The sequence below is a fragment of the Danio rerio genome, chromosome 18 (genome assembly GCF_052040795.2).
Source record: "Danio rerio strain M-AB ecotype USA chromosome 18, GRCz13ab, whole genome shotgun sequence".
NCBI lineage: Eukaryota > Metazoa > Chordata > Actinopteri > Cypriniformes > Danionidae > Danio > Danio rerio.
The window spans coordinates 28,677,366-28,695,490 of NC_141038.1; the positions used below are offsets into that span (position 1 = coordinate 28,677,366).

At 36.7% G+C, this 18,125-nt stretch overlaps 1 protein-coding gene and 1 long non-coding RNA gene across 13 annotated transcripts in view; one reads left to right on the top strand and one right to left on the bottom strand.

Moving 5' to 3' along the window:
* The window catches only part of LOC147832840 (uncharacterized), a 418,098-nt gene that overhangs the window by 58,117 nt on the left and 341,856 nt on the right, over positions 1–18,125 (bottom strand). The gene's annotated exons all lie outside the window — the stretch shown is intronic.
* Positions 13,637–18,125, top strand: part of plekha7a (pleckstrin homology domain containing A7a) — a 211,785-nt gene continuing 207,296 nt past the window's right edge. For 11 of the 12 annotated variants that reach the window (XR_015514422.1, XM_087292558.1, XM_087292559.1 and 8 more), the window contains exons 1-3: positions 13,637–13,805; positions 13,914–13,990; positions 14,119–14,176. Coding sequence is in view for 10 of the 12 variants with exons in the window: in XM_087292558.1 (XP_087148684.1) it covers positions 13,723–13,805; positions 13,914–13,990; positions 14,119–14,176 (218 nt within the window). In the remaining 2 variants the exon portion in view is untranslated. 12 annotated transcript variants of the gene reach the window in all.

Consider the following 18,125-nt stretch of genomic DNA (forward strand, 5'->3'; position numbering starts at 1 on the left):
GCAAGTCTCTCATATAGTATCTCTAAAAGACAGAACATATTACTTTACAAACTGTATTGTAAATAAAGCATAGAAACATTTTTATATTACTATTATTAGTATTATAACACAATAATATTAGTGAAATGAATTTTAAAATTATATAACTATAAACTTACACACATTCACACAAGTAAATACATAGACTCAATGATGAGCTAAAAATCTGCAGAATTCTGTGGATTTCTGTGCACGCAGATTCTGTGTGGGTCTACTGATGAGCAAAAAACTATATACACTACCAGTCAAAAGTTTGGGGTCAGTTTTTTTTATTTTTTATTTAAGAAAATTATTCTGTTCATCAAGGAGGCATTTATTAAATGTAAAAAAAAAAAGTAAATTGTTAAACAATTATTTATTAAGTATTTATTTATTACTTATTGTATGTTTATTCAAATGAAATGTTTACTCCAGTCATCATTGTTTTAATTACTATTAAAATTAATAATAATAATAATTTAATATTAGAAGAATTTCTGAAGTATCATGTGACTCTTAAGACTGGAGTAATGAAGCTGAAAATTCATCTTTAAAATCACTTGAGTAAATGATTGAATTATAAACTACTTTTGAACAGTTATTTTATAGTGCAAAAACATTTCACAATTTGTTTTATATTTTTGATTAAATCAATATGAGAATCGTTGGCCATATTGGAAATAGTTGTACCCTCTCGAGGTTTTTACTTCACTTTCGCCCATTGGTGAAGTTTTTTTCCTCGCCGTTGTCGCCACTGGCTTGAATAGTTAACGACTTGTAGAGCTGCACATCGATGGATTACTCTTCAGTGTTTGGACTCTCAGCAGTGAATATTAAAACACACTGAACTGAACTAAACTGAACTGAACTTAAACTCTGAAAACTAAACTGACACTGTTTCAATTCACCATAATCTTTTATGTGAAGCTGCTTTGACCCAATCTACATTGTGAAAGTGCTTTAGAAATAAAGATGAATTGAATTGAGTTAAGTAATGCAGCCTTGGTGAGCAAGAGAAGCTTATTTTAAAACCTTTAAAAACCCTACTGACCCCAAACTTTTGACCGGTAGTGTATACGTATATTTATAATCTTACCAACCTCCAACTTTTGAGCAGCTTAAATTGTATTAAATAAAACATTTGCTAAATTTGATCAATCATTGCAGTTTGTACATTTAAAAAAATAAACAACAAGCGTCTTGGTTTTTAAAATCCTGTATTTTATTCATACACTACCCTTCTAAATCCTTAATAAACGCTTTGCATTAGCTGATTGTACAATAATTTCCTTGAACGCTGCGTCCTGGCCCATTTGTTTCACTTCAGTGTGTCTGAGACTCTGTAAAGCCGAAGAACTCCTGAGAGATCAGCGTGTGCCACCTTGTACGAGAGGGTTAAAAACAAAGCGTGATGAAACTCTCTCCCTTGAGAAGAAATCAATTAGCATCTCCCCTCGACAACACAAACTTGCATGGTGCAAAGACAAGCAATCGTTTACGCAATGTTACACGCTGTGACAACAGATTGCAGGCCTGCTTTAACGCCGCTTCTGTCCTTGAGTTAATTGCGCTGCATTTCAATCTCAATTATGGATGCTGTAAAGTTGCACAGAGGAAATTACGAAAGTGTTTAACACCACATTAGCTGTAAAATAAAGGCTCGCTGACTGAACGCTGCACTTATTTGAACGCTATTGGTTTAGAAAGAGCTGTTTGTCAGTGTAGATGATGGTATGGTTGCATTTGGAGCTGCTATGATGTCTTCCTCTCCTCAGGTGCTTTCACCCAGGTGACCTTGGTCTCTAAGCAACCGGTATTTGGCAGTGAGAGGATTGCATGTGATTGCAGCAGTGGTTTGGTTGTGTTGTGGGAGGGTGGCCAACATGGCCCCAGTCTCTATTACTCATCCTGGAGAGTCCAACGCTTGAGAAGGGGGATCTCTGGAGTCACAATTACAAAGCACCGACTGCCTGATGCAATAGAGGAGTCAGCAGCCACAATGTGTGAGATGATGAAAAAAAAAACAACAGCAGCAGCAGCACAGGTGGTCGGACACCTTCTAATGTTACAGAAAGAAATTCGAGCTGGGTTGCTTGTGAAATAGTCATGTTTAGGCGGGATTAAATGGCAGAAAATATGCATGGTCAGAATGCAGTTGCAAAAACGATTCTTCACAAATGAGGACACTTCCCTGTCTTATATGTAAAACTAAAATAAAAGTTTGAATATTCAAATTAGGAACAGTAGTTCACAGTGTTATTTTGTATTAAACAGGTCTACACTTACAAAAAAAAAGGATTTAAAGATGATTCCTTGGCTTTAATAAATTACCAAATTAGTAAAATTAGTTAAAATAAGAAAAAATTGCTAAGTGTTTGTAAACAAATTATTTATTCTGAATTTAAACAAACAAATTTAGTTGAACATTTCTCAATTTGTTTGTTTAAATTCAACATTTCTAAATTGTTTGCAACAATTTTGCAGAAGCCATTATTTCAGTGTACACTTTAAAAAGAAATGGCTGTGATTTCAACTGTAAAAATGCTACAGTCACGTTCGCCTCACAGCAAGAAGGTTGCCGGTTAGAGCCTTGGCTGGGTCAGTTTTCATTTCTGTGTGGAGTTTGTATGTTCTCCCCGTGTTCGCGTGGGTTTTCTCCGGTGCTCCAGTTTCCCCCACAAGTCCAAAGACATGTGGTACAGGTGAATTGGGTATGCTAAAATTGACCATAGTGTATGGGTGTGTATGGATGTTTCCCAGTGATGGGTTGCAGCTGGAAGGGCATCCGCTGTGTGAAGCAAATGTTGGATAAGTAGGCGGTTCATTCCGCTGTGGCGACCCCAGATTAATAAAGGGGCTAAGCTTAAAAGAGAATAAATGAATGAAAATGCTACAGTAAAAATCTGTAACCTGATTAAAAGTTTTCTATATACAGTTGAAGTTTAAATGATTAGCCCTCCTGTGAATTTTTTCTTTTTCAAATATTTCCCAAATGATGTTTAACAGAGCAAGGACATTTTCACAGTATTTTCTATAATATTTTACCTTTTGAAGAAAGTCTTATTTGCTTTATTTTGACTAGAATAAAATCAGTTTTTCATTTTTTTTAAACAAATTAAATTTTATTAGCTCCCTTTTGCAATGTTTTTTACTGATTATCTCAGAAACAAACCATCGTTACTACCTAATTACCCTAACTTGCCTCATAAACCTAATTAATCTTGTTAAGCATTTAAATCACACTTTAAAAGCCACTGATGATGAAAATCAAGTTTTGGAAGCTGTTTGGATAGAACTGTGTGTACAGTAGGTATAGTGTGTCTACAATCATATTGGAGTGATATACACTCACGGGCCACTTTATTAAGTACACCTTACTAGTACCAGGTTGGACCATCTTTTGCCTTCAGAACTGCCTTATTTTTTCGTGGCATAGATTCAACAACGTACTGGAAATACTCAGAGATTTCCATATTGACATGGAAGCATAATGCAGTTTCTGCAGATTTGTCAGCTGCACATCCATGAAGTGAAACGGGGTTCCACCACATCCCAAGGGGTGCTCTATTGGATTGAGAACTGGTGACTGTGGAGGCCATTTAAGTAATGTGAGCTCATTGACATGTTCAAGAAACCAGTCTGATTCACGGTAAAGCTGCTGTCACACTAGAGTTTGATAATGCAAAATTCTGTCGTGCGGCGCTGCGAAAAGGGGCGGAAATAAACAAGATTATTAGGCATTAAAAAAGTGAGCGATTGCTCCATGTTTTAAATTTCTGTCCAGAGAGGTCATGTTTTGAGTCAGTCAAGTGATGCGATTTCACAGGTCAGAGTTCACCAAGCTTGAACTTTGCACAGCAGCAACCTGCGAAACTTAACGCATGATACTGCGTTTCCGATCTGACGCGTTCGTGTGCGTATGAATGGAAGTCTATGGGAGGAAAAGCCCAGAGTGACCGCAGCTTAAGTCTGAGACGATATGTACACTGTGGTCATAAATGGATGGACACGGTCAGCAACAATAGGCTGTGGCATTGACATTATGCTCAATTGGTACTAATGGGCCCAAAGTGTGCCAAGAAAATATCACCCACACCATCACACCTCCACCACCAGCCTGAACCCTTGATACAAGGCAGGATGAATCCATGCATTGTTGAGACCAAAGTTTGACCCTACTATTCAAATGTTACAGCAGAAATCGAGACTTATCAGACCAGGTAACGTTTTTCCAGTCTTCTAATGTCCAATTTTGGTGAGTCTGTGCCAATTGTAGCCTCAGTTTTCTGTTCTTAGCTGATAGGAGTGGCATTCCGTGTGGTCTTCAGCTGCTTTAGCCCATCTGGCTCTAGGTTGGGATGTGTCCTACATTCAGAGATGCTCTTCTGCATACCTCGGTTGTAGAAAGTGGTTATTTGAGTTACTGTTGACTTTCTATCAGCTGGAACCAGTCTGGCCATTCTCCTCTTACCTCAACAAGGCATTTGTGCCCACAGAACTGCCACTCACTGGATATGTTCTCTTTTTCTGACCATTCTCAGTAAACAATAGACACAGTTGTTCGTGAAAATCCCAGTAGATCAGCAGTTTCTGAAAATACTCAGACCTGCCTATCTGGCACCAACAACCATCCAACGTTCAAAGTCACTTAAATCATCTTTCTTCCCCATTCTGATGCTCTTGAACTGCAGCAGATGGTCTTGACCATGTCTACATGCCTAAAGCATTGCGTTGCTGCCATGTGATTGGCTAATTAGAAATTTGCATTAACGAGCAGTTGGACAGGTGTACCTAATAAAGTGTCTGGTGAGTGTGTAAGTATAAACTGTGAATAACCATAAACTGACTTTCTCAGAATTCCCTGCATGCTGGTAGTTTTTTCATGCAGGTGTCACTCCTGTCAGCTGAGAACAGGAAACTGAGGCTTAAATTCACACAGACTCATCAAAATTAGACAACAAGAAAACTGGAAAAAGGAATGTCTGATGTGAAGATTTTTGATTACTGCTGCGACATTCAGATGGTAGAGTATAATTTGGTGTAAACAACAGAAAGTGTGAATCCACCTGGAAATGATGTGTGGTGTATATTTGTTTTCTTTTTCAGCCCCCTTGAGCAACATAGTTTACCAAAAACATGACAGTGTCCTCAACATTACTCACACTTTCCTCACCTTTCTTCTGTTCAATGCACACACAAATCTGCGGGCACCATGATCGATATGATGTCATTTGACTACTTTGATGTCAACATGACATCAAATTGTCATCTAACATTGGCGAGAAAAAAAAATGTCAATTTAATGTTTTGACAGTCAACAGACGTCATATCGATTTTCTTATGTTAGGCTACAGTATATAATAGTTATTTTGGCGGTAAAAAGAGCATTAGTGTCTGGGTGTCAACTGCAGATCAAAATAGATTTTGACATGTTTTTGATGTCGATTAGCTGTTTTTCCCCAACATTCTTCAGTATATCCTTCTTTGGCCAGAGTTTCAAGAGTTCCCACTTATATATGCTTAGCGTTTATAGCAGGTTTGGCATGCTGTCCCTGGAGAGAACCCTGAGCTCGGAGATACTTGAGCCTAAGGTCAAGATCAGATAGGTCTCGAGAGCTCCTCCCTTAGAAAAGGGAGAAAAAAGGAGGAGATGGGGTGGAAGGGGGGATACTTCCAAAATGAAGATAGAGCAGTAGGGAGAAAACTATCCATTTATTGTAAACTAGGATCACTTTGAGCTCAATCATGCTCATTATTTTGACATCCAATAAGACAGTGCTATTTGGTTGATTTTAGGTTGTCGGAAAGCAGGGATGGACTGGGACAAAAATTCAGCCCTGGCACTATAGCCACACCAGCCCACATTACCATATGTAGGCTACTGTTTGTTTGACATTCTTGCCAGATTTTGATTATGTCCGCGTAACCTTTGATTGAGTCGGCCCCTCTCGAAACCAACCCCGATTGGGCCAAATGCTTAACATTTACTATTATTATTATTACTATTATTACCATCATCAACGTCATCATAATATTCACATGTTGCACGAGATAAAAGCTGCCTGCATGTAAAAACGATACATATAAAAAATAATATTAAAATAAAAATAAAAAACTGACCGGCCAACATTTTAAAAAAATGGTCCGGCCCTTCTGGCATTTGCCAGAATTGCCAGATGGCCAGTCCGCCCCTGTCGGAAAGTGACCAAAATCCATATTTGAGCCAACATCTTAAACCAATGTCATATTGATGTCAAATACTGACATTTATTCGTCAGGTATAGCAACCATAATCCAACATTTAATAGTGGTAACATCCACATAACGTCAAGCTGTAACATCATTAGATGTTGATACTTGGTTGATTCTAGGTTAGATGTTGGACACTGATGTCCGCCTGATGTTGGGTTCTGACATGAATGAGATTTTCATTTCCAAACAAAATGCACCATCCCTGCACAGTCGTAGAGTACAACGTCAATCTGACATCATGTGACTTCTTGTGCTTGCTGGGAAAAATTTCTCTGGGAGCTTTCACACCTACACTTTTGTTTCGGAACGTATCCCAGTTAGCACGGTTAGTTTGGCATATGTGAACAGGGCAATCGCGCTCTGTTCCGCGCCAAAGTAATCGCTCGGCTCGATTGAAACGAACCCTAGTGCGGTTCGATTGCAGTGAGAAAGCAATCCGATCTGAGCGCGCTTATATCACAGTGTTTTATGGATATTTAATAGGCTTACGGCTATATAAAGAGAGAATTATGAGTATGGCGGGAAGTTTCGCGAGACTCCGGATGCCCACAAACAAGTGATGATCTCCCGGTAATCTCGCGTCTCCCTCCCGGTCCTCAAATAGGCATCTCGCGCACCCTTCTCACCCCTCCCCACCGCATCTCTCCTCAGACACGTTCCTTGCGCGCACCCTGTCAATCACCACCAAACCACCACCTCTCCTGACAGCTTAGCGGGACGCTGCAAAATAAACCCTGACACTCTGACCAATGTAAGGAGAGTTTAGTCGCACGTGACTTGTTTCAGCTCTTTTGGTCCGATTAGAAACTTTGCAGTGTGAAAGCGAACCGCTCCAAGAGCAAAGAGCAACAATGTAACAATTGTAATCTCTGTTTCGGAACAACTGAATCGATTCACAGGTGTGAAAGCACCCTGAATCCCTTAAAATCCCACAATTATTTAAAGTGTAGTTGCTGTCCATGTTCTTCCCTTTATGAGCACTTTAGGCCTTTCTTTTGTTATTAGCTGGAGACCACACCAAATGACACAAATTTACAATCATATCAAACTGGTTTTCTTGAACATGACAGTTCACTAAACCCACTTGTCCTCCAAAGTAAAGTCTTGAGTTAATAGAATAGTCAATAGTCAAAAGTCAATAGAGCACATTTAAGAAGTGGTGAAACCTCACTATTTACTCACTTTTAAATGGTTCCAAACCTCAATTAGTTTCTTTATTGTGTTTAACACAAAAATATATTTTGAAGAAAGATGAAAACCTGTAACCACTGGCATCCATATTAGGAAAAACAAATAAGACAGATATCAATGACGATCGGTTATGTGCTTTCTTCAAAAAATCTTCTTTTGTGTTGAAGTAAATAATTTTTTTTTTTAGTTTTGGGTGAACATTGCTTTTAAGCAGACAAGAGTAACCATGTAATGTCATTATGTCAATCTAGACCAAAAAATGTCATTCGGTTATTATATATTAAAATAATATATATATATATATATATATATATATATATATATATATATATATATATATATATATATATATATAAGTAAAAAAACACTTTATCTAATTCATTATGCTTGTAATAGCTAAAACACATTGTTCATTATTGCATGTATTTTTTCAGAAGTTAATTTTAGCAGATGAACCTCTCTGTGTTTTCATGTTACATAAACCAGTGCAGCACACATGTAGTAATAACAGCATAAATCCTCGAGAATGACCATTTAATCTTTACGACCTTTGGCTGATTGCATGTTCTGCATAACATTCACCACAAGGGGGCGCCATTGATAATGTGTTTGGTAGTATGGGTACTTGGGTTGTATAAAGATGGTGGTAGGGTGGGGTTTATAGGGTAATTAAATGGTTTAAAGATGTATTTACATGCACATGTATATCTTTTAAATATAAGTGCAATGTAAAAAACGTGTATTACATAATAAGTGCATTTAAATGTATAGTGCTCAACAAATCTCTCATTCAAATGAATATTTTCTATAAACTTTACAATGTTATGTTTGTGCATATACATTATTAGACAGCAAGCTGAAATAGAGCTTATCTAATAAAATAACTGGTCCAAAAACTAGTACAATCAAATGTGTATATAATGGGAAAATATTAAATACAAAAATTTAAAGAGAGCAAAATTCAAGAGAAACAAAAAAATATTAAAATTTGTTGAAATTTTGTAGTTTGTATTTTTCCCCAATATTTTGCATGCATTCAATTGTATTATCTTTCTATTTCTAAATATGTTTGGTGACTAAAATATTATTTTAATAAATATATCTGTTTAATAAATCTTGTTTAAATGCACCCAAATACATTGCATATTCACTAAGAAATGGAGAAAAATATTCATTTTCAAAAGGGAGAGTACTCAGTTATGCTGAGCACTGTATATTGTAGATACTTAAAGCCATTTTAATATAAAACAGAACCAAAAATTCAAACAAGTTTGGAACAAGTGATGGGTGAGGAAATGAAAACAGATTTTTTAGTTTTGGATATCATTTAATACAAACTGATCAAACACACGGGGTGCACTTATTATTGTCAAGAAACTAGCTTACGGTGATTTCAATTTTGTGACAGCCTACAATTTTAGCTAGCAGACGACAGTCAACAAAAGATGGATGCTGTGGTAAAAACATAAACATACTGTAGACTGAGGACATGTACAAAATGATCAAATCCCAAAACTTCATGCATGTTCTTTAGAATTTCTACAATTTGTCAAAACAACAGGATAAGACACAAACATCAGCAAAGTTGCGTCTAGTTTTCACCTAAATAATTTAATCATGAGTATTCATGAGCACATTTCTGATAGTGTGAAACCGTTGCATTACACTGCCATGCCTCTAGATGTCACAATACAACCATATGAAAAAGTGGGTGAACCTTTTAGGTTGAACTCTTCTAGGACACACTCAGCAGTCCTCAAAAAATAGGACTGCTGTACAAGTAAAAACCTAACAGATCTTAGCAACTTGTTAGTTAGAATGAGTCACTCAGCCTAGCATTTAATTTTTGCAGTTGGTAAGTGAAAATACGTAAACTGGTTAATAGTTCACCCAAAAATGAACATTTCCTCATTGTTTACTCACACTTAATGGGTTGTAAACATTTATGAATTTCTTTCTACTGCTAAACCCAAATCAAGGTCTTATGAAGAATACTGATAAAAATGCAGCTATAGAACATTAATACAAAATACCATGTAAGAATCCCAATTCTCAGCTGGAGTGCCTAGACCCACTATGGCACTTCGACTATCTCATCTCAACTACCACCTGGACTACACCTCCCACACTACTTTGTTCTCATTACATGCACACTATACTCATAATCTGGACATAATCTAATCATTATACTGACACCTGCTGATTACTGACTAAAATGGCCCGTAATTTACTCTCTCATTGTGGCTGCTCCAGGATTCAGTCCCACTGCGGCTTCAGTGCATCCAGGTCAGCATGCCTAGACGCACTGCCAGTTAGTGGTGGGCAGAGCGAGGATTCGTGAAACACTCAAATACTCTAATGCTGCGTTCACACCAGACACATATGAAGCATCAAGCGTGAGTGATTTACATGTTAAGCTAATGCAAAGACGTGAATAGACATCCTGCAACGCAATACGCACGAATGAGGAGGAGCAAATTGAGCAAGTTGAGCGCTTCAATCATCCAGGTATAGTTTCTGGAGGAGTTTATGAACTCACAGAGCTGGGTGCACCTCTGAATGAATCTAGTGGATTCAGGCACGGCTCCAAACGAATCTACGCTGTTTATCAGCCTTCCTAAAGCACATAAACAGCTATTCTCTCAATTAAATCCATGTTAGTCATTTAGCAACGAAGCTAGAGTCACCGGGCAGACAGAAGCCCCGCCTATGACGCAATTCCACGTCTGTTGTGAAATGAATTTGACACGCTAATGAAGCCGATTTGATGTGTGAATGAATTGAGTAAACTCAAAATGGTCACGCGTCTATTTACGCGTGAATAGTGCAATTTATTTGCGCGTTTCGTATCTGGTGTGAATAAAGCATAAGGATATGTGTCGAAGCTTCGAAATGCTTTGAAACCCAACTCTACAATAACACCAAGTGGTCATTTTCTAAGTATTGCTCTGAAACAAATTTAACAAAGTAACAGTTACGCGAATTGAGCACTTATACTCTACAGTGCATAGTTGAGATATCAAATGATTTAGTGGAGTGGTTAGTGTTCCTGACTGGCATGCAGACAAATAGTGTTTCAATCCAGGAAGCAATTACAGTCATTTAAAATTATTTTATATTACTCTGTTCTTGTAATGTGTTTTGTTTTCGACCCTGTCAATTAAATGCAGATTCGCCAGGGCTTGGAATGCTTGTCAAATGACCAATCCATTGATTTGCTTTAGTCACGTGACCTGGGTGTTTTAAATTGTTTCAGAGCAGTGTTCAAACATCTGCGGTTCGGGATCTTGACATTGTGTCGAAACACCTGTTTCACCTCAGCACATCCCTAGAGCCAGCCTGCAGCTCCAATGCATCCTGGTATTCAACAGTTCTAGTGCCTACTAGTCTGGCACCTCCGAAAATACCAGCTGCCAGTCCACCGTCAGATCACAAGATGGCTACCTGTCCTGAGTCTTTACCTGTCATAGTTTCTATTTGAAGAGTATCAAGAATTGCCATTGCCTGAGCTATAAGAATTGGTGGCCCTGTCAGAGCTTTTCCTGCTGGACCACAGCTGCCAGAGCCACTGATTCCACTGCCCCCAAGAATGCCAATCTTTGCCAGAGCTGTCATAGTCATTGCAGCCTAAACTCCAAAAATGGCCACTGCCAGAGCTTCCAGATTCTCCAAAACCTTCTGATCCAGAGACTCCTGATTCACCAGTGACTCCAGATTCAATAGAGCCTCCTGACCCAGATTTGACTTACCCAAATCTGCCTTAGCTTCAAGCTTCAGGGCCTCCTCTCTGCTCCAAGCTTCAGACTTGCCTCTTGTCCACGACCCGGATCTGCTGGTGCCTCATGGACCTGCCTCACCTTCCTCTCGCTGTTCTGCCTCCACTAGCAATACAAGTAATTTAATAATTAATATGAATAATTATTTTCTAGCAACAACCGATCACGCATGTGCATCCACTACATATTGGACCTGATCCAGTATGTCATCATGCTACAGGCTGCAGTGAGGACACACTCTAGAGGGGGGCTATGCCAGTATTATCAGCTGGAGTGCAACAGAAGAAAAAAACTCAAACAGGTTTGGAACAAGTGGAGTAAATGATGACAAAATCTTCATTTTAGGGCAAACTATCCATTTAATAAAATAAAAATAAAATAAAATAATAATAAGACCTTGACATTAACACCCACCAAATGCGGTTAGATTTCATCTGCGGCGGTTTAGACAGACACCCCTACTAGCCACTTTTGGCAGATAGATTGATGACTGTTTAGGCGAACAAAAGAAAGCAGGTGAATACCAAATGAGGATGATCAGGCGCACGGTGAGACACAGGCAAATAGGCGATCCTCGCTCACTGACGTTGTAAGCGAGGAACAGCTGATGTGATGTGCGGAAGTGCTTAAAAGCTCTTGTTTCCTTGCGCAAAACAATTGTGCCTGGAAACGCAACTGGTGCGATTGTTTCTCTTTGAAATAGATTGGAAAAAATGGTGCACCCACAGTCCTGCTGCTTTCAAGACATCTCCATATTTTTTGTACTGTATGCAGCAGCTGTTTACACTTTCGCTTTTACCATTCTTTGAACAGATTATCAATGGGCCTAACATTGATGTGTGCACGTGATCATCCTTTCATTATCACACACAGAATGTTTTTCACCTGCTTTCTTTTGCTTACAGTTATTTTTGTTACTATGGTTTAATTATCATCCTTTACAATAACATTAATTTAATAGAAGATAACTCTCCATTTGTCTATACGACCTGATGATCTGGGACCTGAACAAACTACTGTGTGTAGTTTTAGATAAATGATAAACCTTTTTTTAAAATGTCAATTTTTTTTTTAGAAAATTTTGTTAAATAAAAAGTGTATGTACTGTATACAGCTAAATTTAGCTTGTTTTGGCACATTTTATTGTTATTTGTGGCAAGGAAATAATTTGTTTGGTCTGATCAGAGAAGAAAAAATGGTTAATCCTTAGTGTTAAGCCCTAAAAAGTCATGTAAAAAAAAATGTTAAGGAGGCATGTGGACATAACACAATTTAAATCAAGTAATTTCAGCATGCCAAAGTCAAATTTATGCATATCAAATATATATTTCCCAACAACAAAATTGTGCCAAGTGAAAATAATGAATGCCTAGTAATGTTGGAAAACTCAGCTACAGTGGCTGGTGATGAAAAAAAATGTATGTCAAGCCCTGAAAATAAAAATAATAATAATAATAATAAAGAAAATAATAAAACATGAATCAAAACATCTCCAAATTAAAATATAGGCATCATAGTTAAACCCAACCACAATAACTAAGTAACTAACTATAACTATAAAGCAGCAAAGTTTGAAGTGCAATTCGATAATAATATATATATATAATTACTTATTATTAAAATATTAACAGAATTGATCATAAATATTTAATGTAATTTAATGAGTCAAGCCATTTTATACCTCTTTAATGATTTATAAACATACCAAATAATAATAATAATAATAATAATTAAATGCCACAACTTGAATCATCTTTAACAAATCTCCATCTGTGTAAATATAGGAGGAATATTCAGCTAAAAATGGAAATTCTGGCATCGTTTTTTCACCCTCCACATTTTAAAACGTATTTGAGTTTCTTTCTTATGTCTACCACAAAAACATATATATATATTTTTTTTAATTTTGGAGTATAATCATTGACTTCAGTACTATTTGTTTTTCCTACTATGAATGTTGATGGTAACAGGTTTCCAACATTCTTGAAAATATCTCATTATTTTGTGTAAAAAAATTTTTTTTTTTTTAATTAAAAAATCAAAGCATTTGAACCATCTGCATGATGCATGAGTAAATAGCAAGTACATTTTTATTTTCAGGTGAACAACCCTTTAACTTGTGTAACAATAGTTGCACTGTATGCATTCATAAAGCACCTGGCAACAGAACAGGCTGTTCTTCAACAGAATCAAACAAATAAACAAATTCATTTCAATGCATCATCAATCACTATAACGAAAACATGCACACAAACACGTCATATAAAAATACAAACGAGTGGGCAACGACTAGCCTATCTCGATCTGTGTTTTATAGCCTACTGTAAGGAATTAATATTTTTCCGTCGGCTAATAATCTCGCTCACTGAACGCCAAGTGCAAAGTCAGCCCTCCCCTTTAATCGCCTTTTGCCCGAGCGCTGATCGCTGCACAGGGAGGACAGTGAGGAGGGAATATGAGGTAGACAGGACTTTACACGGGAATAATGGCGGCGCCGCTCCGGCGGGACACCTTACCTGACAACGGCTCTTATGGAGTATGCAGAGACGGCAGGGTCTTTTTCATTGAGTGAGGATATATTTATTTACTCTTGCCTAAGAAAGCATTCCTTTCTCATAGCGTTCGAGTGTTTTCCAGCCAATTGCATCGCTAACAGGTGGTTTGTTTTCCTGGCAGCGATGAAGCGCGCGCCACTACTTGGCTTCATCCCCGCACTGGTCAACCTGTCAATTCTGGACACATGATCCGATCCGGTAAGTGCGTTAATGCGTGCGTTTAACCATTTAGATTTAAACATTTATCTGCTTTTTTCGCGTTGCCTGTGCATAGATAAAACGAAAGGCTCAAAGTTTGGCAAATGTGTTCTTTTCTTGCCTCCTAGATCTGCCCTCAGGTTGGGAGGAAGGTTTTACGAAGGAAGGAGCGAGTTTTTTTATTGAGTAAGTGGATGTGTTTATTGTAATTATACCTTATGCGATCCTGTAGTGCTGCAGGTGAATTACAGGTCACAAGCGGGTTAAATATTGTTGTGAGCACACTTGAGCTGCAGAGAATGAATATTAGCAATTGTGCACGAAGGGGGTATCAAAGGTAAGCTGCAGTCATTGTGTTTGAAGACAGGTATTCAAGTACAAAGTCTACAGGTGTAAGTGTCTCTTTGGGTTTATGGTGGATGTCTGATGTTGGCTGTGAACGCTGCAATTTCTCTGAATGCTGTCTAGATACAGCTTTGGTGTTTTTAAAGGGATAGTTCACACAAAAATGAAAATGATCTTTTCATTTAGTTAGCCTGAGGGCATCCAAGATGTGGAGACTTTTTCATTTTCATCCGGAAATTAAAGTAGATAGTATGCTGAAAACTTTATGGTGATTCATAAAGTGGGAGTTAGTGGATATAGAAAAGTAAATAATCACTTGTGGGTTCTGATGGTACATTGAGGTACTATGAAGCAAAACATTCAGATTGTTCAAGAAACCGAAACTTTTGTTGCTTTATTTTATTACCTTTAGGCATGGGACGATAACCGTTTTTAAGGTAGGCCTATTGTGGTTTGGAAAAGGCAAGGTTTTAAAACTGCCAAAAGTTTCTGTTATACCGTTCCTAGGATATTTATTTGTACAATTTTTTTTACGTTTTTTAAAACTGTTTTTAGGGCAACAGTATTTTAAGCAGAAAAGCTATCTAAAGATGCCGATTTAACTTGTAAAGAAATCAGTGTTTTTGATGAAGACAGCAGAAGTCAATGATTCGTTTGAATTATTTAGCTTGACAAAAACTGCTACAAAATATTTTAAATGTTTTTCAAAATAAAATATATTGGCTGCAACCGAAATCGCCTACTACTCAGTAGGTACTGCATTCGAATTTAAAAAGTATGTTCTTTACAATATGAATGTGAGTAGTATCAAGGAGCTCGGACGTACTACAGATGTCATTTTGTGATCATCACGTGATACACCCGCTTCATTCCCATTCATGAATTTTTTCGCAGAGGATGATGGGATAGCGCAACATCCATTGAATGTGATCTTGAGAATCTCGCTGAAACTAGTAGGTTATCCAGGTACTTCTCGCATACTGTTTTTCGAATTGAATTTGGACATACTACTCAGCTCGCATGCTGTTTTTAGTGTACTATATATATAGTATGAAAGTATGTAATTCGGGATGCAGTCATTGTGTTTAAAGCAGAAAAAAAGTTTTTGTTTTTTACCCAGACAATTAAAAAGAATAGATTTTAGAGCAATAATTACAATACCATGAAACCATGATCTTTTTATCCAAGGTTATCTTACTGTTAGAACCTTATACCGGCCCATGCCTACCTTTTAATCGCAGAATGTTCAAATTTTTTTTCATCCTGATACAATATTCCTCATAGTTCTAGTTTTTCCTAAAATAATGAAATTAAAATCTTCAGTATTTCTGCTAAAATTATGACAAACCTGCTTTTAAATTGTAAAAGTTAGGGTTAGGTGGTTTGGTTAATATATTAATATATCGTCACCTTGGAATTAAAAGGTTCTATCTGTGTCTTTAAAGTTTTTGCATTCCAAAGCAGACAGTATGTGTTGTAACATTTGTTATTTTAAATAAAAAGTCTTAAAATGTGAAAAACTTATAAAAAAAACATCCCATAATGTAAATAAGTTGTCTTTTAATAAGAATATGTCAATAACTAATTTTTGACAAAAATGTCAGAAAGAACATATAATTCTAAGGTGACGATATGTGTATAATATTAATATATGTATATGTGTGCATGTACAGTATGTATGTAGGACATTCTACCAGAAACGTACATTTTTACTTATAAAAAATGTGACAGGGCCTGACCTTTAAGCTTGTCCTACTCAAAAAATCAGACAAAATCAATTATAGAATCCTTTTTATTTATTTTTTTTATTTTAAACAACAAGAAAATATACAATTTAAAAATGACATCCAATTAATACAAACGTAACTATAAACAAAAAATAAACAAAAACTAAAAAAATACAGAAAATAATAAAAACACAACTTCAATATGAAAACCTTTACAATGACAATATAGGTGTCTCTGTGGTGCATTGGGTAGCATAATCGGCTCACAGCAAGAAGGTCGCTGGTTTGAGCCCCAGTTGGGCTAGTTTGCATTTCTTTGTGGAGTTTGCATGTTCTCCCTGTGTTTGCGTGGGTTTCCTCTAGGTGCTCCGGTTTCCCTCACAGTCCAAAAACATGCGCTATACTGTAGGTGAATTGAATAAACTAAATTGGCTGTAGTGTATTTGTGTGAATGAGTGTGTATGGGAGTTTCCCAGTGCTGGGTTGCAGCTGGAAGTGCATCTGCTGCGTAAACCGTAGCTGCATAAGTTGGTAGTTCATTCCGCTGTAATGACCCCTGATAATAAAGATACAACGCTGAAAAGAAAATGAATGAATGAATGAATGAATGAATGAATGAATGACTATATAACTAAGAGATTATTTAACCTACAAAATTGACAGCAAGTGTACTATGGCTTTCATAAGTTTATCTTGGCATTTCTTGCTATTAATAGATAGAATGCATCCTTAATCACTGTCATCTCCATCAAATGATGTTACTTTCTTTAAATTGTAGCATTAAAGGTGTAATGCACACATTTGATGTTAAATTTAATGCGAAATTGACAGGACAGACTTGGGGATAATTGAAGAGTTCAGATGGAAAAACCTCTAAGTGCCATCTAAAATTTTCTTCTAAAATGAGCATTTTTCAAAAACTCTGATATTTATGTTCACTAATTTCAGACTAAAGGCAATGAAAATAACATTAATTGACTTAAAAGAGAAATTACTCAATGAATACATAGCAGCCTAAGAAAATGCTTATTTCAAGAAAAAAAATCAGAGGGTGCTTAGAGGTTTTTTGCATCTGAACTCTTCAATTGTAAATTTAGCTGTATTATATATCTGTAGTATTTATTTGTTGAATTTATTTATAATTTGATGTTTTTAATCAGCTGGTGTGAATGAAAACAACTTAAACTTTGCTGTTTCTGAAGATTGTTTTTGTAAATAACAGTTTTTAGCATAACAAAAATATTGAAGCTGTATGTTCAGTTGGGCTGAGGACAAGGACAATGACAGGGTTTGTAAATTTGTAACATGTTTTTAATAAAGAACAAAAATCTGGGAACCAATTTAATGACATATTCCTTTATAGACCAACTCACAGAAACCAATCATCTGTCCATTTTATTTATTTATTTTTTTTCAGGGAAAGATAATGTACGTTTCTGATAGAATGTCCCATGTATGTATGTGCATGTTTGTTTATATATTTTAAGCTAGAATATTAACATTAACAAATTTTCCTGGAAATCCCTGAAAAAGTCATCCTACAGTATATCTCTTGGAACTTTGCTTAGGCCTTCTTAGTGTTGTATATATTTTAATATTTTACTGAGTGCATCTTAAAAAAATAGATTTTCTAAATTGTTTGTGGTGGTATTGAGCCTCATCTCTCTGTTGGATCTGTGCGAGGTGTTTAATCCTCTGTCTGGCTTCACATTTGAGTCTCAATCTCTTCCAGTGATTTCTCATATCTTCAGAGTTGGCCGAGGGCTGCAGATGAAGAGAAGGAAACTCTCAATCAATCTAGTTGGAATAACATTCAGGTTGTCTAGATTTTAACTCATAAAGTGCTGATCTGGGGAGGATTTTGGCTTTAAGCTTCAGATGGGTGATCTACATGAACATTACGGCCGGTCACATATATTATTTGCAGTCATAGTTGAGTGATCTTCTACAGTAGACTGTCAGGAAACACATTTCCCTGCAGGACTGTAGTGTATTTGCTAACAAATTCAAAATGCATCCCGTGACATCATGAGCCAGCCTGTTAAGGATCTTGTATGGGTGGA